Source organism: Ammospiza nelsoni, chromosome 1 (genome assembly GCF_027579445.1).
Source record: "Ammospiza nelsoni isolate bAmmNel1 chromosome 1, bAmmNel1.pri, whole genome shotgun sequence".
Taxonomy (NCBI): domain Eukaryota; kingdom Metazoa; phylum Chordata; class Aves; order Passeriformes; family Passerellidae; genus Ammospiza; species Ammospiza nelsoni.
The window spans coordinates 22,083,668-22,109,430 of NC_080633.1; the positions used below are offsets into that span (position 1 = coordinate 22,083,668).

General features: G+C 39.3%; 2 protein-coding genes across 6 annotated transcripts in view; one reads left to right on the plus strand and one right to left on the minus strand.

The window, feature by feature from the left end:
* On the minus strand, positions 1-11,448 carry OLAH (oleoyl-ACP hydrolase). Of its 2 annotated transcripts, none has more exons than XM_059473065.1 (7): positions 11,242-11,448; positions 5,075-5,206; positions 3,293-3,431; positions 2,606-2,705; positions 1,403-1,572; positions 418-503; positions 1-204 (listed from the first exon to the last, which is right to left on the minus strand). In XM_059473065.1, exons 2-7 carry the CDS (start codon positions 5,202-5,204, stop codon positions 74-76), a joined length of 756 nt encoding a protein of 251 aa, XP_059329048.1. In that variant the 5' UTR covers positions 5,205-5,206; positions 11,242-11,448; the 3' UTR covers positions 1-73. The 2 variants fall into 2 exon arrangements, with proteins under 2 accessions (XP_059329048.1, XP_059329041.1); XM_059473058.1 differs by lacking the exon at positions 11,242-11,448 and adding an exon at positions 10,407-11,225.
* The window catches only part of CROT (carnitine O-octanoyltransferase), a 19,302-nt gene continuing 4,887 nt past the window's right edge, over positions 11,349-25,763 (plus strand). The window contains exons 1-13 of one of the 4 annotated variants that reach the window (XM_059473020.1): positions 11,349-11,532; positions 12,147-12,355; positions 18,174-18,298; positions 19,349-19,530; positions 19,717-19,841; positions 20,416-20,524; positions 21,985-22,078; positions 22,171-22,296; positions 22,721-22,822; positions 23,449-23,532; positions 23,632-23,739; positions 23,985-24,115; positions 25,421-25,544. In XM_059473020.1, coding sequence (XP_059329003.1) covers positions 12,241-12,355; positions 18,174-18,298; positions 19,349-19,530; positions 19,717-19,841; positions 20,416-20,524; positions 21,985-22,078; positions 22,171-22,296; positions 22,721-22,822; positions 23,449-23,532; positions 23,632-23,739; positions 23,985-24,115; positions 25,421-25,544 — 1,425 coding nt within the window. In that variant the 5' untranslated portion in view covers positions 11,349-11,532; positions 12,147-12,240. Of the gene's footprint in view, positions 11,583-12,146; positions 12,356-13,059; positions 13,117-18,173; positions 18,299-19,348; positions 19,531-19,716; positions 19,842-20,415; positions 20,525-21,984; positions 22,079-22,170; positions 22,297-22,720; positions 22,823-23,448; positions 23,533-23,631; positions 23,740-23,984; positions 24,116-25,420; positions 25,545-25,763 lie in introns of those variants that run through there. The other 3 variants (XM_059473029.1, XM_059473036.1, XM_059473045.1) reach the window with 3 other exon arrangements.

Genomic DNA, 25,763 nt, shown 5'->3' on the forward strand with positions numbered 1-25,763 from the left:
TAGAGAAAGAAGTGATTTATTACAAATTGCTGTGGACCAACCTTACACTGCAATTAAAAATTGTGAGAAATACTCATAGACCATTTTCTATGCTTCTTGTCATGTGTTTTATCAAGAAGCTTTCATTAGAGGGTTTCAGCAGATAAAGGTGATCTCCAGGAAGCTCATAAAAGGAAGTATCTCCACTCGTTAGTTCTTGCCAACCTAAAAAAGATATTTGTCGTGTCAGAAAAATGTCAGCTATTGTGATCATTTTGTATAACTATTTCAAAACTATAACTTAATAATTATTTTAAATCCCATATCAACTTTTTGGTTCCTTTAATAAGGAAGTAGACTCTAGAAAACACTAATTAACAGGTGTAATACAACAAGAAAATGTGTAAGTATAAGAGGAAAACCATTTAAGCAAAGTACCTTTTGCATCATATATTTTATCATCAGACCCACAAAAGTAGGTAATATCACAGGAGAAGGGGATATTCATTTCTGTCTTCTCAAATCTGTGAACATAAAAGTAATCATAAAACATTCCATAAGATACATATATTTGGAATTTGCTTCCACATACAAAAAAGGTTTTTTGTTCTTCTCCAAAATGTAACAAATTTCAGGAGTTAGATTATACAGAACATCGGGAGAAGAAAATACTCTGGAAGTTTCTTAGCTCCTTGCCCTACTGTAATTAGATATAAAATTGTAAGGAAAGAATGACCCAATATTTAGGGGGAAAAAAGAGCTTCAACCTGCAATAAAAATTCTCACCTACAATAAATAATGATGTTACCTACTTATATACAAGTTCTAACATTTCAGCATCTTTCAGTGTCAGATTCCTATGACCAAAATGGGTCCCACATCCAAGAGTGTTTTTGCCAAGGTAAGAAGCCTAAACCACTCAGCTACGTGAGCTGTCATGTCATGTAGGGCACCCAGACAGCCATGTCAGGAAGACGGTGGCTGTCTGGGTGCCCAGAACACAGGATTCTGGTTTTTGGTTAGGCTAGAGGACCTTGGATCTGGAGGCTGAATGCAGTGTTCCTGAAGCACGATGAGCTGAGGTTGTTAGCCTCAGAGAACAATAAAAGACACAAGAATATTCCCTTTTAGTAGCTGCTAACTTCAGATGGTAGGTAGAACTGTAATTCTGCCATGACAGGTTCACTACTTCAGTAACAGTTGTGGTTGCTGCAGTAAGCAGTGTTTCATCTAGGGCGTAAATCCAGAAAACAAATAGGAAAGCACACAAAGGAAAAGAACCCTATGTTTACTGTTTCTTATTCTTTCTAGAACAGAAATGAGAACAAGTTACTAAGAAAGAAAAAAGAGAACTTAACATGATCAAACACAAGTAAAAATGTAAAATACAAATACAGAAGTAATACAAACTTGTAAAACTTACGAACACGTCTGAAAAAGTTTGGCGTCTTCTTTGAAAGTAAGCGCCGTATCCCTCCAAAGGTCTTCATCATGTGGAAGCTCAAAATTTCCTCCTAGAATCTCCATAATTGCAAGAAGGTCATTGGGTCCATCAGGTAGGACTATGCTTTTGACAGCAAGATATGCTGCAGACTGTCAGTACCAAACAAAGCAGATCAGATGTTGTATATAATATACTTTGAATAACTTTTCCATTAAAATTATTTTAGTAAAAAGTACAATAACTTTCCGTCTCCAGAATATGATGGCTGATATGTTTAACATTCACAGAAAACACTTCATGGAAAGATTAGTAGACTGTGCTTACTGAAATTACAAACTATGAGTGAGCCAAGTACTCTGTACTTCTGAAACTTATACAAATAAGTTTCAAATAAGACAAATAACTGTTAATATTATTTTGTTCAAGGTTGACTCTAACTATTAAAATACAACTAGTAAAATAATCTAAGAGAAAGAAAAATCTAGCACTGGACATAAACCTGGCTAATGTAGGACAAAGAGACCAACTGATTATGGCAATTTGTGGAAATAACAATTGCTTCCATGAATCACTAGCTCATACTCAGGACTGCTAAGCCTTAGAAACTGAAGAACAGAAATAGCAAATGCTGACTGAGGACAGGAATGGAAAAATGCCACTTCACTACTGTTTTTCTGAGAAAGACTATCAGAACCAGCAGAACCTCAGAAAAAACTGATTAAAATCCTACAAAGAATGAGGAGAGAGGAAAAAAATGGACAAATGTATTGAGGGCTGATGCAGCGGATTTATGAAAGAGTTGGTAAAGACAGTCACTTCACACACATTACACAGAAAGGAGGACCACTTAGAATTTTGGTTTGATTATTTTTGAGTGTTTAGCCAATGGTCATACTAAATAACAGAATATTAAAAAAATTTTTGTTTAAGGATTAGTTAGTTTAAGCATTAATTAGTTCCAGCATTAGTAAAGGAGATTGTTCTCCCAAGGCTAAGGTTAGTGGCAGCGAATATTATGTATTCTGCATCAACCTCAGAACACTTTTCACTTCATAGATTCTGAAGAAATGCTGATTTTTTTTAATTAAAACTACTCTGCATACCATACTGTAAAATATTATTCTTAGTCTTAGTAGCTAATTTATGGTTCTGTTTCATAATGTTAATGATTCTGTAGCTTACATTTGGGGAGTGTGCTGCTGACATGAAAAGATGGACTGGCTCCAGTCCATACTTTTTTTTCAGATGAAGTGCGACAGCAAAACTCATGTAAGTTCCAAAACTGCAGCAAAACAAGAAATTAAAGCAAAGTAAGTAAAAATGTACATAAAACCTGGAAAATAGAAACATAATTTTAATTTCAGTGCTAACTGGCTATCTTGAACAATTGCTGAAATGGTATATGACGTGCAGATTATAATGATATTAGTTTACTGACATGAAGTATATTCCTACACAGTCTAATTTTGCAAATAAGGCCTTTTCATATTCTCTTTCTTTTAATAGTCTCCTTAATTTTCAATAAGTGCAGTTATTTTTAGTACTTGGGACTCAACAATCTTTAAAACCTGTGTTTAATGAATGATTCAACCCCTGCATTCATATAGATCAAGCACTGGCACAAATATTAACAATAAATGCAATTATGATTGATTCGAAACACATGCTCAGATGTTACACCTGAAAGTATAAATAAATAACCAGAGTCTTTGAGAGCAACTGCATGTTTTAGGATGACTTGACAGAACATCCTTGCAGAAGCATATTTCTCCTAAAGGTTTTGCAAATAAAAACAAGTAACACTCTACTCCTAGAGCTCAGCAATAGAACCTCTGTCACCAGGGTATCTAAAAATGTATATATTTTTACCTGTGACCAAAAAATGCAAATGGTTTTTCTTTCAATTCTTTTAACAAAACACTTGTAATTTCATTAACTACACTTGTCATGTCTTTTGCAAAAGGCTCTTCAAGACGAGTTTCTCTTCCAGGAAGCCTTATACAGAACACTGCAGAGGAGGTGAAGGAAGGGAGGGAAAAGAATTATAGGTATTTCAAATAGATACAGTAAAATAATTTTAATTAAGTTTTTTATTATTCTGCAAAATATACATACTATTTTAATTAATCCTTCTTAGAGTTGATCCTGTGCACTTGCTTGCTGTTGCTGCCACTGTGATTTAATCATTCAAGAGATTAGGTTTCCACCCTTCCTTTAGTCTCAAATGTTGCCCCTCCTGCTGATCTGATTGCTAAATGCCTTGAGTCAGAATCCACAAGATCCTGATTTCAGCTGAGATTTGAAAGCAACTTTATTGTTATAAGTTTTAATAACAACCACAAATTCATTAATTTCAATAATAGTAAGTTTGAGAGTTGTGTAAAATATATCATTTCAAGGGCAGCATTAGTAAGTGAAACTATATTAGAGTTGTACAATCCTTGTTTTCTGCTTTGTCAGCTCTTCAGCACTGCACATTGAATGCACATGGAATCATAGTGCAAATTAGTGGATGTTTGTATTTATAGTTACATTTATAGTTATTTATATTTATAGAGAAGGAAATTTACATGCTTTTATTGTTTTCCTTTCAAACCTGAGGATTTTCCTCTCACTGTTTAGTGAAAGTAAGGAATGAATAGATCAGCAAATATGTTGATTTTTTTCAAATCTCCTTGACATCATGCATACTGCTAGTTATGTAGAAGTAATGGGTCAGACACAAAGAGACAGACTGTTCTAGAAGAGACAGACTAAACCACAACCTAATACCATAGATATGAGTACAGAAAAGTTTGCATCTTCTATACTTTCTGCAGAAACCATCCCTGAAAGAACATGCTGTGCCCTGACTTTATTTGTCTGCATCTGTAGTTGGTCCTAGGCCATTTCCTTAGTAACTTTCTTGGAAGTACTGCCAGTGGACAAAAACTTATTCTTTCTTGTTTTTTGTTTTTTCCTCTATTTCCAAGGAAGATTCAACATGCAACTGCTCACCAGAAAGTATATTTGCATTTAGAGGACTGGCAAAACTGCAATGGCAATGTTCATGAATATGAAATTGTTTTTTCTTTGTGGAAGGTTTGGAAAATGGCCTTGGTTCCTCTTCAAATAGGTCAAGCAATGGATTTTTTTAGTGCTGATATATCTTGTGAGCAATGAGAATTACTTCATAGTGTAACTAAACATCATTTCACTGTTATAAAATTCATAGATTAAATTTCAGTTTTGATACAAGAAGTACAAACGCTGGATAAGGGATACTCTGTAGCCTCTCAAAATTAAAAACAGTTCTCATATCTTCACTCTTAACCTTGCTGAAGACTGGCTTATCAACAATATTCCGTGTAGTTCTGTTTCTGAATCATACCAGTAGTTTCTGAAGCAGTCAAGCATACTATACTCTTGTGAATTGTAGCTCTGAGGATATAACTTCTTACCCAATCAAATATAATTTGATCCACGGTGGTACAGAAAATGTACCCTAGTGGAAATGCTAGTTCCTAATAAATGCTTGTTCCTTCCTTTCTGGAGAAGGCATATTGGATAAAGATTGTGGTGCTTTCAAGGTTAATATATTCCATTTAAAAATTTTGGCTAATGTGTATTTCAGAATTGCTTAACTTCTACTGCAACTACAAAATGACTAACCTTCAACTGAGTCATTGAAGAGTCTCCCCCACTGAGCAAGTTGTGAAGTTCCACTTCCAGCCCATGGAAAGCAAATCAGTCTACAAAGAGCATCTGGCTTTTTTTGTACACAAGCAACCAGTTTTTCCATCTCTTAAAAACAAAAACAACAAAAAACCCACCATCATTCTAGAACAAGACTCTTCAGATACAGGAAAAAGTTCGAGTGAATTAAGTCTAAATTAAAACAACAGGGTGCAACAGTCTCTATCATCAAAACTGCTTGTGTTACAACTCTCTGCTAGATATGAGATAATCTTCCTGCAACACTGTAAAACAGTTCTGCTTTTATAAATGATGGCAGAATAGCATTGGGAAATACCCTTAGTTAATATTTGTGTTTGACCACAACAAACACTACAAGTAGCAAAATAAATTGTTAAGGGATTTAAGGGAGACCATTTAAAAACATAAGCTTTTAGGATATACACAAAAATAAAAGGCCCATCTGAAGAACCTAGAAAACATAAGGACCACCTAGTTCAATGTTCTCTCTATCACAGTGGTAAAATAGATGTCAAAGCCTGAGTAGGATGTAATTTCTTTATATATATATAACATCTAATAATTACTCTTTTATGCATTTTTCTAGTCTCCCCTTGAACAGCTGGCATCCATGACATCCTCTTGCAATGACCTGCACACCTCAGTATCTGATGCATGAAGAATGAATCCCTTTTTTGGTTTTAGTGGCTCAGAGAGTAACCTAAGTCAGAGCTGTAACTGAGATGCAGACATCACCAGCTGTGACTGATCATGCTGCTGCTGAGACAATCTGTCCCTTCCCAGCCTCTTGGAGCATGATGCTCTATCCCAATCTTTTACTCAGCACTAGCACTCCATAGCTATGTAGTAAGAGCACATTGTTTATCAAGCTGTAAACTAATCCTGTAGTTTAGTTTTCACCTACATCAGTCTCACCATCCTCTTGTTGAAAATGAAAGGAGCCTTTTATGACCTTTTTGGAAGCTTCCATGCACTTCATCCAGTGGACAGGTGCATGCTGGTATTACACATACAGCCCCAAAGTTTGGGTGCAAATGACACATCCGTGCTAACCTGATGGAGTAATTTGCCTTTAAGGATTATTTTACAACTCTGAAACAACCTGCAGAGTCTGTCTTACTGGTTTGAAAGATACATTCAACCAATCTAATTTTCATACACAAAAAAAGGCCACAAACAAGAAAGAACTATTACATGAATACATAATCTATTTGGAGTACAGTTGAATCTCAATTTATTTGAAATCTAAGCATATTTGGTTAGAGAAATGTCTTTTCTTTTTTCTCATTTTTTTACAAGATGAGACAGCAATTTTTAAAAACTTGTTTATTATTTCCAAACTGTCTCTATTTTCATCTACTTCCACCTATTGGCCTTATACCTGAGCTCTAACTTTGACCATATTATAACAAAGAGAGGATACATAAGAATTCTTCTGCAAAATCAGGATTTTTCTAGATTGTAACCTTTTCAAGAGAAACAAGCTTTTATTTTATGCCCTATAAATTTTGTTAGATGCGTGAGCTGATGAATTCGTGTCATAAAAATCTACTTTAGACTGTTCACAATCAAAAGAATGTTTCTTTCTAGAACTATCAGCAAAGAAATGGCTCAGTCTGTGAAAAAAAAAGAAAATCCACTGAATTTTAAGAAAGTATTTCCTGGCTTTTTTCTCTTCACATTTAGAATAAGCTGAAAATAAAATTCTAGTTTGATAGAGAGCTGTATAAAAGATTTAAAGAGCCATCATTTAAATCACAGAACAACTTAGGCTGAAGGGGACTTCTAGAGATCGTATAGTTCAAATATTCTCTCGCTTGGTGTTGAGTATCTCCAAGGATGGAGCCTCTACAATCTCCCTTGGTAACCATGTTCCAGTGTTCAATCACGGCTCATAGTGAGGGTACTTTTCTATCTATGTGCTGGTTGTCCCTTGTATCCACAAGTCTTCTCTCTTTTTGCTGAGCACAGCCAAGAAGAGCCTGGCTCTGCCCATCCTTCTATTAGGCAGGTGAAGACATCTTCATTTGGCACTCTCCTCTTGAGACAAAACCAATTATCTCAGTCTCCTGTACACCACCCACTCCAGTCACAATCACAGGGCACCGTGCCATGCTCACTTCAGTATTTCAATATCCTTCCAATACAACAGATGTGGTCCAGATGTGGTCCATTACCAAAGAAATGCTGGATTATTTTTCAAACATATTTTTTAGACAGGCTTTCAGGACATGACAAACTTTTTACATGAGCTTTATTTATTTTCATGGCATCACCTTATAGTAGGTGGACAAGTATTAATTGAAAAGCACAATTGCAAACACAAGTGACAACAAAACTGCTTCCACACTGACCAGCTGCTAGGACAAGTGGACCAACAGCCCCACCCAGCAGGAACAGAATGCCAAAGGTAAAGAACCACCAAGTGCTTTCCCCAAGGAAAATACATCCTATAGCACACAGTTTAAAAAGCCATACAAGAAGTCTTTGTGAACTGCAGGAGTGTGGTACTTGCCAGTAGGGCAGTCCAGGATCTAAGAGGCCTCTCAGGTACCCAGGAACTTGCAAACCCTACATAGCAGACCTGTGCCATTTGCACTACATGAGTTAACCCCTTGTCTGCAGATTCTGGAAGCCAGGGAAAAAGCAACCCTTTCCCAAGTGGCAAGTAGATCCAAGTCCACTCATAAAATTTAGATTTAAGGTAGTCCATTCACCTCCCAGCAATATGCACAGAAGTGGTATAGTGAGCCTGGGAGTCAAATGATCAACTTCATGGTAGGCATGGAGTCTGTTTTCAAAGCTGCTGGATTGCTTACAGCTAGGCTTGAATCTGAGACACCTGGCAGGGCATTGACCACTTGGTATCTGCAATCCTGTAATAACAGAGCTGTCAGGCTGTAGGACAGTTAGGCAATGTAATCCTCTACTGATTTTATCTTCACAAGAGAAACACACTTTGTATAAATTATAGACACCAATGTCTCAGTGTTCTAAACATTGTAACCGTTAAAATTTTTTATTTCTGCATCTGTATCAGTACCTTACATATTACTGTATCACACACACATTTGGCTACATTCATTATTCAAATAATCCTTTTAAAAATATGTTTTTCAGAGTAGGCATTTAAACTTTCTGGAAAATTACAGGTTCATGAAAAGAGGTGTCCAGTTAGAGAGAAAACACATCTGTTACATGCACTGCAATATTTGTTACATGTTTTTTGAGGTTTGTGGATTTATATCCCTAAAAGTTTTCTTACTCAGCAAAAGCAGTGATGTGATCTTCCGTTTAAGAGACAGCAAAATGCATAAACCACAGGAAAAACAAAGTGGGAAGCCATATCTCAGTAGATCCTGAGTTCAGAAAAATACTGGTGTTTGCTTCTTGAAAAATAAAGACTTCAGGAAATCCTTTGTCTTTATATCTAAATGCTATAAATTAATGGCAAAAAAGTATGAAGCATACCCATCTTATTAGTCATATTTTTCCCAATAACATATCTCTCAAGGCTACATTTTTAGCACACTATATTTGAAATTGGTTAATGTCATTGCTAACATCTAAAAGCTGCTGATGAAAAAAAAATCATGTCATTACCAACTGAAATCATGTCCTCCAGACAGCTGTTTACTCATCCCTTTACTTCTTCTTGAAAAAAAATCTAGGGCATTATTACAGAGAAACTTATTTGTGGAACACTTGCCTCTGATAAGCTCAAAGCATCCCTAATGCAAAATTATTGAAATAAATATTAAAGTCACACAACATGCATTCCCAACATGGACTTTACTACTTGGACCTTCCAGAGCATTGAAACTGCCAAATACACAGACCATGTGGGTGTTTCAAAAACAAACACCAGGAGCAGTATGATCTCCCCTCCTTTTCTACTGCTGCTGTCACCCTAGTTCTGCTATGGTACAACCACCTAACCTTTGCTCAGATGTTTGAGGACATTGTTCAATTGAGAGGAAGAGCTCTAAAGCAGACCATAGAGTTGAACTGTGTAAGGTAAGAGAGATAAAACTAGGGAGAAAGGCAAGCACACAGGGATGGCACTAGACAAGCAGCTCAACAATCAAGAGGAAAGACATCAATGGGGAAAGATAATTACCGTCTCAAGGGAAAAAAATGAACTGGGAGATTGCAACCTGCTGTACTGATAATCTGGATGAGGGGATTGAGTGCATCCCTTGGTAAATTCTCAGACAACACTGAGCTGGGTGGGAGGTTGATGTGCTGGATGTCAGGAAGGCTCTGCAGAGGGATCTGGACTGGGTGGATTGATGGTCCAAGGCCAATGGTATGAGATTCAAGAAGACCAAGTGCTGAGTCTTGCTCTTGGGTCAAAACAACCCCATGCAGTTTTGATTTGCTTTTCTGTGCAGCTTTTGCTTTCCCAACACACAAGATTCCTAACTTTTACTCATCTGATCCTCTCCCTGATTCCACTGGTAGGCAAGTGAGTGAGCGGTTGTTGCACGGGGCTTGGTTGCTGCTTGTTGCTTAGGGCATGGAGTTAAACCATGACAGTGGGTAATGAGAAGCCATTTTGGCAGCAGAGTAACAAAAACAAACAGAAGGTGCCACTGCTGCAGATGCAAAGAGGAAAGAAGTCACAGAATCACTAGGTTGGAAGAGACCTTGGGGATCATTGAGTCCAACCCAGCCCTAACATCTTAACCATGGCTCCAAGTGCCACATCCAGTCTTTTTTTAAGGACATCCAAAGATGATGACTCCGCCACCTCTCCAGGCAAACCATTTCAATACTTTATCACCCTTTCTGTATAAAACTTTTTCCTAATATCCAACCTGTATTTCCCTTGGCACAGCTTGAGGCTGCATCCTGCGGCTCTGTGAGTCATTGCCTGGAGAAAGAGACTGATCCTCACCTGACCACGACCACCTTTCAGGAAGTTGGAGAGAGGTCACCTCTGAGTCTCCTCTTCTCCAGGCTAAACAACCCCAGCCCCCTCAGTTGTTCCTTGTAGGGCTTGTGTACTACACTGGGCCTCACATGCCCTCCCCAGCAGAAGTGGTGCTTCACCATGGGGTGAAATGTTTGCTCCAGCATGTGGAGTGCTCCAAATGCCACCCAATCACTCTGGCTACTGCTTACTCCTCCTCCTGTGGAACTGCAAGTCACATCCCACAAGCATTTGTCCCACATAACATTTTAACAGGTGGCACAGAAACCCATCAGCCCAGACCTGCTCCACAGAAACACCCTTGCAGATTCCTGTGCCACTGCCCACCCACAAAGCTGTTGGGCCACTTACCCTGGGTGAGGAGTCCCACGGGTCAGCCAGGGCTTGCATCTGGTCTCAGTTCAGCTAAGGACACCACAGGAGTTAAGGGCACAGCCCATGAGGGACAGCAGCTGTGAAGAAGGGCCCCTGCCTCCAGTGCAGCCTCAGGCACTCTTTCTCCCCATGTCACAGATACCAAATTCTAAGGATCACTGAAGTCCAACTCCTGACTCTACGCAGGACATCCCCAGAATCACACCATGCTCCTGAGAGCATCTTCCAAATGCTTCTTGAATTCTTGCAGGCTTGGTGCTGAGACCAGGTTTCTGGAGAACCTGCTCCAGTGCCCAATCACTCTCTGGGTAAAAACCTTTGCCTAATAACATCCAGCCTCTCTCCTGACACAACCTCAGGCCATTCTCTTGTTTCCTGTCACTGTGCACCACAGAGATCAGTGTCTGCCCCTCTGCTTCCCCTCATGATGAAGCTGTAACTGCAGTGAGGTCTCTCCTCAGTCCCTCCCAGGCTGGACAGATCAAGGGATCTCAGCCGCTCCTCATGTGGCTCCCCCTCGAGACCCTTGACTATTTTCACAGCTCTCCTTTGGAAACTCTCTAATAGTTTAATGTCTTTTTTGTATTGTGGCACCCAGAACTGCCCCAGCACTGGAGGTGAGGCCGCCCCAGTGCAGAGGAACAATCCCTCCCTTGCCGGCTGTCAATGCTGGGCCTGATGCCCCCTGGGACACGGCGGGCCCTCCTGCCTGCCAGGGCACTGCTGATTTATAGTCAATTTTCCATCAACCAGGAACCCCAGGACGATGGAAATGAGGTCTCCAGCCTCTCGTTCCCCAGTCTGTACGTACGTCCAGAGTTACGTTCTCGCAGGCCCAGACCGTCACTTGCCCTTATAAAGCTTCACACAGTGGCGGCCGCCCAGCCCTCCGATTAGCCCGGCTCTCTCTGCCGAACCCGTCTGCCCCCGAGGGCGTCAGCACCTCCGCCCCACTTCACGCTGCCCTTTTAACTCCACCGCCGGCCCCCGGAGCGCCCGGGACGGGGAGGCCGCTCCCCTCCCGCCTCCGCGGCCGCCCCGCCCCGCGCGGCTTCCGGACCCGCTGGGAAGTGGGACAGAAGCAAAGGCGGCGGCCGGGGAGGTGGGCAGGGATCCGGGATCGGTGGTGCTCGCCGGCTTCGTTTCTCGGGGGTGCGCGGGGCAGAGTGGGGGGCTCGGCTCGGCTCGGCTGTGTCCTTACACCCAGGCCCCATCCGCCTGGGGCTCTCCCGAGCTTTCCTCGATGTGGGCCCTGAGCCGCTGTAAACTCTGCTGTGGTGTCGCGGGCCTCCCACCCGGCCCGGCCCGGCTTGGCTCAGCTCGGCTCGGCTCAGCTCGGCTCGGCCCGGCTTGGCCCAGCCCGGTTCGGGGAGCGCTTGGGCCGGGGCACAGCTGGGGCTGGGGCGGGGACCTTGGGAAGGGTCTGCGGGCGGGCGAGGAGGGTGCCCTTGCCAGCCGGGCTGGGAGTGATTCCCCTTCCTCAGATGTCCTCTAGTGTCAGTCCCTGGGCTGACTGGCTGCTCCCCGGGAGAGAAAGCGACAGTCTCCGAGCCGGTTAATCGCGACATGTTGGGGAAAAGCATCAAGAGCAGCCTAATCGTCGTTCCCCCCTGCTGTGTGTGTGCCTCTTGTGGCTGCAAGCCAGCAAGAAACCCTCGGTCCGTGCTTTGTCGGGGAGCCTTTCCTGATATCTGTCTTTTTTCGTTTAAATGGCAGGAGGCCGGAGCGAGGGAGAGAACAGTGTGGGGAGATTGGTCATCGAACGTGGGCTTCGTGAATAGCCTGGTGGGTTGTGCTGCAGATCTGCAACATGGAAAAGCAACTCCTTGAATCCTCAGAGGAGCGAACATTTCAGTACCAAGATTCTCTGCCTTCCCTGCCAGTACCTCCTCTTGATGAATCTTTGAGTAAATATCTCGATGCAGGTAATGACTTAATGTTGTAATGGTAGTGTGTCATGTGCTGTTGTAAGCAGGCTGATCTGAAGATGTTTGCTAAGTGATTGTAGACACAGCTTGTACTGTAATTGGGGCGTGGGATATAGACAGACTTAGTGTGCCAAAGGATCTCTTTCAGGCTCAAAACTGGAAATGCAGTGCCCAGAAAACTTGAGTAAAAGTTTCTTATTTATCCCTCATTACCTTTCTTCAAAGGCATTTGACACTTGGTTAACTTTTGATTTGAGAGTGAATTTTTTTCACTTTTTTTTTTCCTTCTCAAAAAAAAAAAAAAAGGCTGGTCTGGTGAAAGATATTTCACTTAAAAATTTTGGTTTGCATAACTGCTTGTTTATACTGTCTTTGCTCAGGATCTTTTTAAAAGAACAGTTATTTAAAACTTTTCATACTTAATATTGGTGAGAAACAACACTTATTAACTATACAGTCATAGGCAAAAGCAGTGGTGAGCATTTTCACATAATTTAGCTTGGATACTTTTTGCCTTGACATGTTGACTAACCTAAAGAACATCACAGAGAAGTTTTGAAAACAACATCCATGCACATGTATCTAGTTTTGTTTATAAAGAAGAAATGACTGGTTAATTCTTTATTATGTATTGAGAATGGCAAAAATGCATTATGAAGTACCTTGAGATTATTTTTCTCTATTTCTTCAATAATTTTCAGAACTCTGAGACATGGAGTTATTTCTGGAACATCTACTTTGTATCTACCATCTTGCAGGTATTACACAATTGCTAACAAAGTAAGACTTTGAGTTCTCTCCTTAGCAGAAGCATACTCCCAAAATAAAATTCCTGAAGCTTACTCTTGAGTTCCTATTTATTTCTGAGTACTGGAAATGGCCTGTTTTGGTGTTCTTTACATAATTGTTTTTTAATGCAGAATATTGAAGTGGTAGGTTTTGAGCAAAAGTGTTGTGTGTGTATGTGTGTCTAAAATAATGCACTGTCTTTTTGCTATAATGCAGATTAACTAAGGTTGTGCTGCAAGAGTAAAACCTGCAATAACAAAATTGGTGTTTAGTTTTGTAAACCCATCTGTCTCTCCAGGTTAATAAATAACTCTCTCATGGAGTGAGAAGCGCTGACAGTGAATTTGTTTGCCCTTGTTTTCTGATTCTGATCTGTTTTCATAAATAACCTTATCACATGTCCCTTTATTTTTCATGCTAAAGTTAGTTGCTGCTTACTGTTCCATGCACAAAATCATTCTATAAATTTGATCACTGTTGCTCTTCTTTAGTCTCACTGATGGTGCAGAAAAGTTAGCCCAGCATTTGCCAGTCTTCCCTTGTACAAATATATTGAAGTCAAAGGGTGCAGGGCACAGTTCTAGACATAGCTCTGTAATTTCATTGCTTAAGCTTGTCATTTTGGTCTATAAATGTGAGTGGAAGAAAGGAGATGCTTCAGTAGAATAATTCAGAACCTCCAAATAATTCTTCATAGAGGCTTTAAATTAGTCCTGGGAAACTTTCTTTCCTTGGTTGGAGGAAGACTCTGGGCTATTGTCATTAGTCAGGGCTCCTGCTGGTAAAGCACTTCCCTGTTTAGAGCCAGCTAACTAGAAAAGCTGGACAAAGTACATGTCAGAATATGCCTTATTTAAGGCTTTACAGTTGCTGCCTCTGAAGGAGTAACCCTGTTTTGAAGGTGTCCATTGCCATGTTACTGAGCCTTCCAGCCCAGTGGATGAGATTCAGAAAAATAGACTCAACATGAAAGTATGAAAGCTCAAACTTCCAGCTTCCCAGAAGATTCCTTAACTGTGCAACTGAAGGTGTCTTTCATGGGATACTTCTTGTTCGTGGGCAGAGCTGGTCCCCCAATCAGAAAGAAAGACAAGATCTGTGGGCTGAAGAAATGCAAGAGAAGTTTCACTGAACTCTGGTGAGAAGGAGGCTGAGTTCTGCTCCTTAACAGTGCTACTTCTACATCTGATTGAATAGTTTTTAAATGGAAAGAAACTCTGTGAGTCATGTAGATTGGGAAGAGTTCCTCTGGACCAAATTTCTGCTCAAAGCTGGTCCAACTGCATGTTGCCCAGGCCCTGCTTAGCCAGGTTTTGTTTACTTACAAGGGTGGAGACTCTGTTTCATTGTAACCTGTTCCGGTGTTTGATCACCCTCATGACTGTGGGAGAGGAAAGAAAAACAACAAACCAAAAAAGTCATTCATGACCAACAAACCCCCAAAACTTCATATTTTCCATGTGAGAAATTTTCTGTATTCCACCTTTATTCCATTTTCTCTTATCCTAATTCTTTCCATCTCTGAAAGGAACTTTGCTTTATCCTCACCAGGACTTTCCGTTCAGTTGAAGAGGGCAGCCAGGTCTTCCCTTTGCATTCTCTTCATAAGCTCAACAAACAGTTCTCAGACTCTTCTCATTGTGCATTCTAGTCCCCTTGCAATCTTACTCACCCCTTTAAGGTTCAACTAAATTAATGGCAAATCTTTTTCAGCCTAAATAATTCCATGAATTGAGACCAGAACCAAATAATTTTGTTTGGTTTTCATTTTTTATTGAATATTGCTCTGCAATGACTTTATAACCTGAATAGCAGGTTATAAAGTCATAATCCTCTCTTTCAATAGTATGTGATAATAAGGTCATTTTCTGGGAAGCCTGAGTGTTGGACTACCTTCAGTCAGGAGAGGCTTTCAGCTTCAGGGTGAAAACTGTAATCTGCAAAAGGGTAAAGGTGAATGGCTCTGTTGCTGTTATTTCTTTTTTCATTTGTGTTCACAACTGATGGTGTGCAATTCAAGCTGCATCTAGATGTGTAGGCACTATGTGAATGTCCGTAGCTCATCATCTGTGGTGGAGGTGTAAGGGGAGTGCTGGTACCTTTCCAGTTGTGATGGTGTTATATTGGAATTTTTGGAGGTTCCAATGCAATTTAAACACAAGCATTGTATGGTAATACTTGATAGTAGATGTTCTGTCTTGCTGCCTGAGGTTGTCAGAATGTGCTTAAAACCACATTTGTAGGTAATATTTGTCCCTCACTCTCCATGTTTGTCCTGTGCAATAGAAAAAATATCACTAGGACTTGCATTATTGTTGTGGAATACCATAAGGAGACCAGGATGTATCTGAAAATGGATCCTTATCTTTCACTTTGGGGCAGGTAGTGCAAAATACTAAAATGTCTTATAAAATTAGGATTAAAATGGAATTATTTTGAAGAGGTGTGAGGATGACTTATCCTTGATGGAAGAGGACCAGCACTGAAGAGACTGTACATGAAAAACTGTATGGGTCCTGTTGAGATGTGCCCATGAGCGCTGAGGGAGCTGGTCTTTGTCTTTGAAAGGCCACTTCTGATAATCTTTGAAAGATCGTGATTACTGGTGAAGGTTTCTGAAGAAAGAAAGAAAGCAGATGCTACTGTTGTCCTCAGGAAGGACAAGACTGATTAATCTTACTTTAATTCCTGGGAATCCCTGGCAAATAATCATGAAAACCATTCCTGTGCTTATGAAGTACAAGAAAGCGATTGGGAATGGGCAGCATGGGTTTCTGAAGAGAAAATTTTGCTTGACCAACATGGTAGCTTTTTATGACGATTTTTTTATGGTGACTGTCTCACTGGATAAAGGAAAATGAGTGGATATTGTTTATACTGACTTTAGTAAGGCTTTTGCATATCAAAAGATTTTTTAAAAAATCTTCATAGAGGAACTGGTAAAGTATGGACTAGGTACAGGACAGACAGATGGGCTGGAAACTGTATAATCTGCTGGGCTCAAAGGTCTGTGGTCAGCAACACATACGCCAGCTGTAGGCCAGTCTCTGATGTTGTACACCAGGGATCCAGTAATTCTTAATATAGTCATTGGTGGTGATGGGACAGACTGAACTGAGTTTGGGAGCTTCCAAAGCTGGAAGAAGTAGCTAATGCACCAGATGGTTGTTCTGCCATCAGAGTGAGCTTGATTGGCTGGAGGAAAGTCTAACAGGAGCCTCATGAAGCTCAACAAACGCAGGGGAATGCCTAGTCATTCACCCAGGAGAGAATAACTTGCCACAGCAGCACAAGCTGGGACATAGTGCCTGAATGCAGAAGAGCCCCTGCGGTCTGGTGAGCGTGAAAAGTTGAGCATGAACTAGCATGTGGCCTGGCAGCAAGGCATCTCAGGGATCTCTGGGGCTCTCTATGTAGGAGGAGCGTTGCCAGCAGGTACAGAGAAGTGATCCTTTCCCTTGGTTCAGTGCTGGGGAGGACACATCTGCAGTTCTGTGTTTGTTTCTGGGCTGTCCATACAAGCAAGATAGGAACATACTGAAGTGAGCCCAGAGAGGGGCTGTGACAGTGATTAAAGGCTTGGATTATCTGACATATGGGAAGAGACAGAGAAAGCTAGGATTGTTCAGATCTTTGCAATATGTGTGATTACTTGTTGTGGAGGAGTAAATAAGATGGAGCCAGACGTCATAGTAGTATCCAGTGACAGAATAAGAGGTGATGGGCACAAACTGAAATACAAGAAATTCCTTTTAAACATAAGACCACTTATTGCAGCAGTGGTCAAGCAGTAAACAGGCAATTGTAGAGTGATCATCCTTGGAGATACTTAAAACCCCAGACAGTCCTAAGCAACTTGCTGCAACTGACCCTACAGAGATGCAGTGTTGGACAAGATGATCTCTAGGTTTATGAAGAAGAGAAAACCAGTGGTTGCAGGCAAGCAGGTGTGATTGCAGCAAGATGGAGTTACGGTTTAATACTTAGATTAACTAAGTGTTTGGGACCTTGCCCTGCTGAAACTCGCCTGTTGCTTGCAAAAGATAGATGAGAGATGATGCAGATACTTGTTTAAATTTTCATAATTGTGTATCTTTCTTTGTTTCTTAGCAGCTATAAGTCAATTACAGGCTTACCAGTAGCAAGGCAAACAAGAAATTAACTAATGATAGTGTCCAGCAGCCTCAAATATTACTTGGGCCTCAATGTGTAGGCATTGAATCACCAGAAACACACCTCCCACACAACCCTCCATTCTGTTTCCCACTGACTTCACAATCTAAGTATAACTAAAACAGAAAATACATTATGCACCAGGTGAGTATAGGAAGAAGATGAGATGTGCCTGTATGGAAAATGACATCAGCAGTGCCCATTACTGACCAGAGATTTCATGGTAAAAAGTCTTTAAGGAGTGTTTAGATTAAAATAATGACTAGTTTTGCAGATGTTTATGGAGGACTTCAGCCTATAATGCACATGATCTGAGAGGAATCCAAAAGGATTTAAAAACAGAAAAACTGTCTACCAGTAACTGCATTTGCTATCAATCAAAGGTGTATATAACACAGGGACAGTGAATGAGAATTGATAGGCAAGTGGCTTGTAGACCATGAAAGGACTTGAAAATACAGACAAGTAGCTTGTAGTTGGTGCAGTATGGTGGCAGACATGTGTGCTCAATGTGTTAATTTACAAAGTTCCTGTAAATTTAATTCCTTGGAAGAACTCCATAGTATTTACAGATGTAAATATATTTGATTTAGTTATCTGTTAGGTATTTTAGCTTTTCAGCAATTACTTCAGTCTGCTATCATCTGTATTTATTTAAAAGTATGTATTTATGTTTTATTAGAACATACTGATGTATTTACAGACTTTTGAGAGATGTTTAAAAGGTTTTCCCTTCAAATACTTGTTTTAGAAAAATTAATTCTCATTCACTCCCTTGCCTGTGAATATCTGAATCTTGGGATAAATCTTAGTATTCAGTTGTCTTTAAAACAAAAACATATTCTTTTTACAGTGAAGCCATTCCTTAATCAAGAAGAATATCAAAGAACTGAGGATATAGTTAAAAAATTTGAAAATGGCATTGGAAAAGAGTTGCATCAGAAATTACTGGAAAGAGCTAAAATGAGAAGGAATTGGGTGCGTATTTACATATGTGAGAAATCCTAATTCAGTGTAAGAAATCTTAATTCACCTTGTGGAAAGTTGGTTATTCAGGATGTAACTCAAAGAATCATTTCACCTTTTAAAATCTTCAGATCTTCCTTACATCTTGCACTTGACCTGTGGATATGAACTCATTCATATTCACTTACATATGTCTTTTTTTTTTTTTTTTCAAAGCTGAGGGGTTAAGAGAGCTCACTAACTGAAATTTAAAATTATTTACCAGATTTTGGATGCTTTATCTGTCAGTCTCTCCTTCTATGACATCTGTCCCTTCTCTCTCCACCATGGGAAAAAACAACAACAACAAACCAAACAAAAAAACCCACCCAAAAAACCCCAAACAAAAAAAAAAAAAAAAAAAAAAAAAAAAAAAAAAGAAGAAAAAACACCACAAAAAAACCAAACCCACGAAAACCCAACAAAACCAACCCTGGAATTCAGAGTTGGTTTCTTTCTTTTTCTTCCCAGAAGGAAACTATGTGGTAGCATTTTAAAGTTGTCTTTTAACAGAGAAAGAGATAGAAGGAAGGCCATTACCAAGTGGAATTCACAAGGGCTTTTTAAATCCTAACAAGACACACTCCAGAGTGAGGATTTTCAGATGGTGGCAGAAAATGTGCCTTATGAACTGTCTCTCTCAGATCCCTTCTCAACACAAGTCTAGTTTCCTTCTGTTCTTCATGGAGTAGTCTGGGATATTCACAGCAGCCACAACTGAAGTCTGCAAGAGTCTAAGATTATTAATATCAGGGAAGAAATACCATAATTTAAAGTTTAATATTCTTAAGCAGCATTGAATTTTATTTCAAGCTTGAAAGCAGAAGAGCTAAATGTGTCTTTATCTTAATCAGTTAGTTTTGAACCACTGTCCTGCCTTATTGTCCTGCCTAGTGTTATATAGGACCTACTATTCATAGTATTAAAATAAAAAAGTAAAAAGCAGACAGTTGAACAGTCATGTAATTATTAAAGAATTAACGAATAGCAATAAGTTCTGATGTTAAACATTTTTCATTTCAGCTGGAGGACTGGTGGCTGAATGTGGCTTATCTTGATCTTCGCATCTCAACACAAATCCTGTGCAATATGGGAGGCCCTGGTCCCTATATTGAGCACTACTGGCCACCCAAGGAGGGCACTCAGATAGACAGAGCATGTATAAATATATGGCACACCCTGAAGTACTGGGATCTGCTACGAGCGTAAGACTTTAAGAAAAAATGACTGATCCTAAATATTGATGTATCCCTCTGCATCCCTTAATTGCATGTGTCTATTCATGTCCATTGGCATGCATTCTTTGCTGTAATAGCCAGGTTTGTCTTACCTTGATTTAATTCCATCATTTTAATTTCTCTTGCTTAATGTTGCTGTGTTTGGTACTACAGAGAGAAGGTTGCCATAGAGAGATCTGGAAATACTGTTCTGGACATGAACCAATTTCGAATGCTCTTCTGCACTTGCAAAATTCCTGGGCTTACCAGAGACTCTCTCAGCAATTATTTTAAAACTGGTAAACAAATGAAAATTGGGGATTAATGCAAGCAATTTTTTTTATTAATATGCTAAAGGAGTGGTCAGTTTAACCATAAAAATTCTTGCTTTCTTGAGCACTAAATCAGCTACTGGTTGTAGAGTATTTGTATTATGAAGCAAAGAAGGTGTCTCATCTACAAATGCCCTTTTTGGTCCAATATTTAGTTCTTATCAAATTGGAGTAAAAGAGAGCTCTGCTTCAAATTTGTGTATAACCAGCCTGATGCCTGTAATAAACATGCCAGCATTAAGAATTGATGAAAGACAAATTCTGTGTTATAAGTATGTGTGGATTCAGCAACACTTATTTCAGCAGAGGGAGTTCCTGCCTACAAGAGACACAAATAAATGAATTTTGCTGCTAGATAATGACAATTACTTGAAGCAGTTTCTAACAGTGAAAGTTATGCGTGACTTCTGTTGGTTTTTAAAATGTCTTCAAGTTTGCAGAATTGAATAAAAAATAGTCTGTAGGACTTGCTTAGTTTTTTCTATATCTGTCACTTTATCCCCAAGGTTGGATTTTCATTTATTCCTGTTTTTCATTTCAGAGGCCGAAGGTGAATGTCCATCGCACTTGATAGTCCTGTGTCGAGGTCGAGTATTTGCATTTGATGCTATGCATGAAGGCAGCATGCTGACTCCTCCAGAGATTTTCAGGTTTTCTAAATGCTTCTTTTAAATTAACTGTCTTATTTAAGCTATATACAAAAGAGGATTTTTTTTCTATTCCCTTGACCTCAAAGATTTAGGTGTAAGAGAGACTACAGCTTCCCCTTTAGCTGAAAGGTTCAGATTTAAGCAAATCCTTCAATGGATGGCAATTTCTTTCCATGTACTATTGTAATATATCTGTAGAGCATCATACAAAAGGGCTGAAAAAAGATAATTCAGTAGGAAATACCACTTTTTATGGTTTCTTTACATGGAATTAGTAGGATTACAGCTGTCATCATTCCTTCCAGGTACAAGCCACATTGCAACTTAATCATTATCAAAGTTGAAGCACTGTCATATGTTGCACTCTCCTGTTAGATACAGACATAGTCTCAGCATAAGTCTCTTGTGACTGATTTGGTATCTATATGCATCTCCTTACTGAAAAAGTGTTGTTAATTTTGCCAGGGAATAACTTAATGCAATTGTCAAAGTGCTGCTTATAGTGCACAACAGAAGGCTTATAATTCAAATTGCCAAAAAAGTGGATGGCCAAATTACTCAGGCAAGACAAACCTAATTAGAGAAACTAAAAATCACTTTTTAAAAATAGTGTGGTAGATTAATACCTAATATTTTAACATATGCTTTTCTAATTTTTGTAGTTGTACCTGTTAAGTCAAGCCAGTAACAAAGAAATGAACACTTGGAATACAAACAAAATCCTCTGAATCTATTGTCTATAGGAAGGGCAGGTTGGGTTTGGTTTCAGGGGGCTCTTTCTGTTTGGCTTTATTTTTGTAAGGCCATCATTGGTGTCTTACATTTTTGATACTATGTAACTAGTGATCAGTAGTGATATTTAATAGGCAAGAGTGCTAGAAAAAAGAACAAGTCAGATTAAGTGCCTGTAATTTATGGAGTTTCTTTAACATGGAGAACAGCACATGGAAAACTGAATTTTCAAACTAAGATTTACCCCTCTCATAGTTGTTCTTCTAAAGGAAGCGGTAGGAAGAGAATTGCTCTTGTATAGTTCAGAATCTCCATTCAGGATGTACTGCAGCAAGTGTTCTGCTTGAAGGTTTATCTTGTGGGGAAGGTTAGCTGCTGTAGAAGCTGTAAAGCTGCAGTATGGCAGATGTCTGCTGCTTTGAAAAGTCTCAGCCTGCGCTGTTGAAGTCTTAAATCTAGTTTTAAATTAAGCATGTAATAATGCTTTAGCACTATGATTGTCTATGTGTGTTTGTACTGGGCTCGTAGGTGCTGAGTGACTGAAACCTGAGCAGGTCTTCAATTGTCCTTAGAATCTAGGGGAGCTGATTCATGCTTCCTGAAAAGTCACACTGGCTTGTGAATGTTGAATCAAAATTCCACCTTTGTAAAAAAAAGACAGAGACACAAGGTGACTTTTACCTTCTCTCCAGCTGTTGTTGACTTTAGTTTTTGAAATCTTCTTAAAGGCAACTTAGGTATATACAGGAGACATGCTACAGTGAACCAGATGGGCCAGGACTGGCAGCCCTAACAAGCAATGAAAGGACCAAATGGGCAGAGGTAGGAATACTTAGCAGCTGCTTCCTGGGAAAAGCATTGTGATCACTGGAAAAACATTATTTCGCTTAGCTTTGTGTTTTTATGCCTTCTAGCTACGGGAATACTTGATTCATCTTGATCCAAAGAACTTAACTCTTCTGGAAAAAATTCAGAGAAGTTTGTTTGTGGTTGGCCTTGATGATTATAGTCCTCATGCAACTCCTGAGGACTACACTGAGGTAGCTAAGAATTTTTGATTCATATCTGATAATCTTTACATAAAAAATTCTCCTGTATATATACAGAAGTAGCACCTCTTGGTCTTTCAGAACAGTAAAAATGAAGCAGATAAATATGAAAAAATTCCATGCTTTTTTGATCTATAGGAAAGCTTAAATAGTTCTAATTGTTAGGCCATTGGAAGTGAGAATGGCTGAAATCTACCTTCATAACATTTTAGCCTTCTATCCTTCAGGGTCATTAACTTTTTATCAATCTTTTAATTAATAACTTGGCCCTATAATTGTGTTTCATCTTGAACTGGATGAAAATGTCGTCTGTCAGGGAGGTCTTACCATTTTAATGTAAACTAGGTTTAGCTTACAAAGACTGGCAGTATTTTTGGTGTTTTTTAGACTTCACAGTATGTTTCTTCTGCTTTAGCTTACAAGGCTGGGGCTAGCAGGTGATCCAACTGTGCGCTGGGGAGATAAATCCTACAATTGCATATTCTTTTCCAATGGAACCTGTAGTGCATTCTGTGATGTAAGTTAAATTTTTTTCCATCTTCTGAGTATTTATTTACTGAATTTTCCCCTTCAGAGTATTATTTTAGGTGTTAATGTGTTACTCTTCAGTATAGCCTTGTATACCCTGCACCTGGTCTGGTAAGTTTCCAAAAGCAGTCTGCTTTCTCATGTTCTTCGCTTTCTCATGGTGTTTACTATTACACCATACTTGAATTAACAGCAGGATCTGAAGTCATAATCTTATTTCTGCAAGTATTTAATGACAAGTTCCAAAGGAAAAAAATACAACACACAAGAAGGCTTTAAATTAACTCTTTGTTTGATGTATCCATTTGAACAGCTGTGTTTTTTAAACTATGTTATTTTAAACTCATTGCATGGCCAGAAGGGCTTCTATTTTTTCCTTAAATCTGCCTTTTCATGGCAGTAGTACATTGTACCTCCTGTTCAGCTGCAGAGCAGTTAAAATGGTGGGTGGACTTAAAATACTTCTGTATTTATTGCAGAACTATAAAACAAGTCCAACACTGCGCAGTAAAGCTGTTGGTCAGCAGGAAAAAGAGCAGGATAGGGAAAAAAGCAGAAGAGTTTGATCTTTTTGTTATGCAAAGAAATGTAATATCTTCTCTTATCTGATTCTAGCATTCTCCTTTTGATGCCATGGCTTTAATTACCATGTTAGCTTATGCTGATAAGAAGATTGTTGAAAATGAGGGAAAATGGAAGGTATCTGTCTTTTATAAACTTTCAAGCTTATCAGTTAACGTGTCTTTTCTTATGGATAACATTTTCTGGTTTTGCATCTTTCTGTCTTCATCTTCCCAGGGATCAGATAATGTGAGAGATATTCCAAGGCCAGAGGAACTTGTATTCACAGTGGATTCAAAAATTATGAATGAAATAGGACATACTAAAGAATTGTATTACAAGAAGGTGAAATTTTCTCCTGGTTCTCTCAGTTGTTACTGATACTATTTTTTTTCATTCTATTTACATGTTTTTAATTGGTCTTTTTTCATGCTGGAGAACAGTACTGAATATGTTCCTGATTAACTGATGAATTGAACACCATGGTTAAATTTGTTACATAGTAATTTGTGTTGAGTGTGTTTTATTTACAGTGGACCAAGTTGTGGTATTTCTTGACTTCTGTTGTTTTTCCTCCTTTGGTATGACAGGTATCTGACTTGCAGCTGGTGTCCTATGCCTTCACATCCTTTGGCAAAGCATTGATTAGAAAGAGGAAACTTCATCCTGATACATTTGTGCAGCTTGCCCTTCAGCTTGCTTATTACAAATGCCATGGACGGTAAGAAAATACCAGCTCAGGAATAAAAAACTAGTTTCTTGAGAAGGGGTGTGCAGTGACTTTGCAATGCCAGTATGTAATTTGCCATGGGGATTTAAGAATGAGTAACTTAGGGGGTTTTACAGTAACAGTTGCATAGAGCCATATTTGCTTCAGAAATCTTGTGTACTTGTGCCCATAGGGATAGTATATGTACATATTGTGGAGTGGGTGGTAGAACACAGTCTGTGAAAACTTGAACTTGGGCTGTACAAAGGAAACACTTGGGCCAACATGAAATGCACAGTGGCTCAGGATTCTCTAATGTCAAATAGTTGCTCAAATGTAGAAGAGAGTTTTGTCTGTAGCATGTGACAGCCACCAGTAAAATATTTCATCTTCTAAGCCTGTAAAAGGCCTCACAAACTTCAGTGTCTCACTTTCTTCAGCAATATTGGGTGTGAAGGTTTGGGCAGAATAATAGAGATGAAGATAGTAGTGACTCTTCAAGTGCTGCCTCTGCATTTTTGGATGTGACATTTAATTTTGTATTATTGATTAAAAGGTGTCATTCTTCTTGCTATTGGTGTTATTCCCAAATTTCTGTTTGATAATAGCACTCATTATGGCTTATGTAAGTCATTACTGACCAGCAGAGTATTGCTTTCTTCAGAAGGAGGAGGGTTTCATCATAGGAGTGTGATGTTTTGTCACTGGTGAGATGTAGCTCATCATGACAAAGGTTGGTTTGCTGAACATCAGGACATTAATTATCTGACTAAAATAGCCTTGGTCTGTTGTAAACATGCAAGTATATTTCATGTAGGTTGTATATTAAGTGGTAGAACTGTAGTAGAGCTGGAGTTGCTCCATGTAAAAGCTGTATGGCTGTCAGTATGCAGCAGAGAAGGTTTTGACCTTTCCCTCTAAATGTTTTGGAACACACTGCTTATTTCAGATGTGTCTCTTAATTTATGAGGGTTTAGATGGTGTAGGTGGAAGTACATGGTGAAACTGAAGCTTGTGTAATATCAGCTGTTTTGGCTAGAGGCTAGTAGATCTGTAGTCTGCAGAAAATATCCATGGCAATGCAGTCTTTTCAAGGTATGAGTAAAGTACTGATGCTTTCGGTCATCTGTCCCATAAAAGCACATAAGAGTTGCTTTGTGGCTCTTTCAGAAACATAACTTAAAGAAAATTAGTGGGTTTCTGGTGCTTGTAACCGAGATTGATGTGCAAGATCTTTTGCAGGATATTTTTAGCCCTTGAGACAGCAAATAGTTTTGTTAAGTTAATGAGACACTCTTCCCTAACTTTTGTTCTTAGTCCGGGCTGCTGCTACGAAACTGCCATGACCAGGCGATTCTATCACGGCCGCACAGAGACCATAAGATCATGTACTGTGGAGGCAGTGGAATGGTGCAAGTCCATGCTGGATCCTTCTGAGAGTGTAAATACTGAAATCCTACTTTAATTACTCTGTATTTAGAAGGCCTGTCATTTGAACCACCTCAAGCTCATTTTTGTGTTGTCTCATTGATGGGAGCTGGGGCCTTTCCAGAGAGATAAATTTTAAATGTTAGATTGCTTGAACTCTGATTCTGGTCATTGTGACTGAGATGTGCTGTCATGCGTGGGCTTGCTTGGTTTTGTGTGCTATTTACCTTTT

Excerpts from the sequence above, each read along its gene's own strand:
- OLAH (XM_059473065.1), bottom strand. The coding sequence starts at position 5,204 with ATGGAAAAACTGGTTGCTTGTGTACAAAAAAAGCCAGATGCTCTTTGT. Across the intron at positions 3,432-5,074 it reads CTTCAATGACTCAGTTGAAG|TGTTCTGTATAAGGCTTCCT; the intron begins GTTAGTCATTTT and ends CCTCCTCTGCAG. Across the intron at positions 205-417 it reads TAAAATATATGATGCAAAAG|GTTGGCAAGAACTAACGAGT; the intron begins GTACTTTGCTTA and ends TATCTTTTTTAG.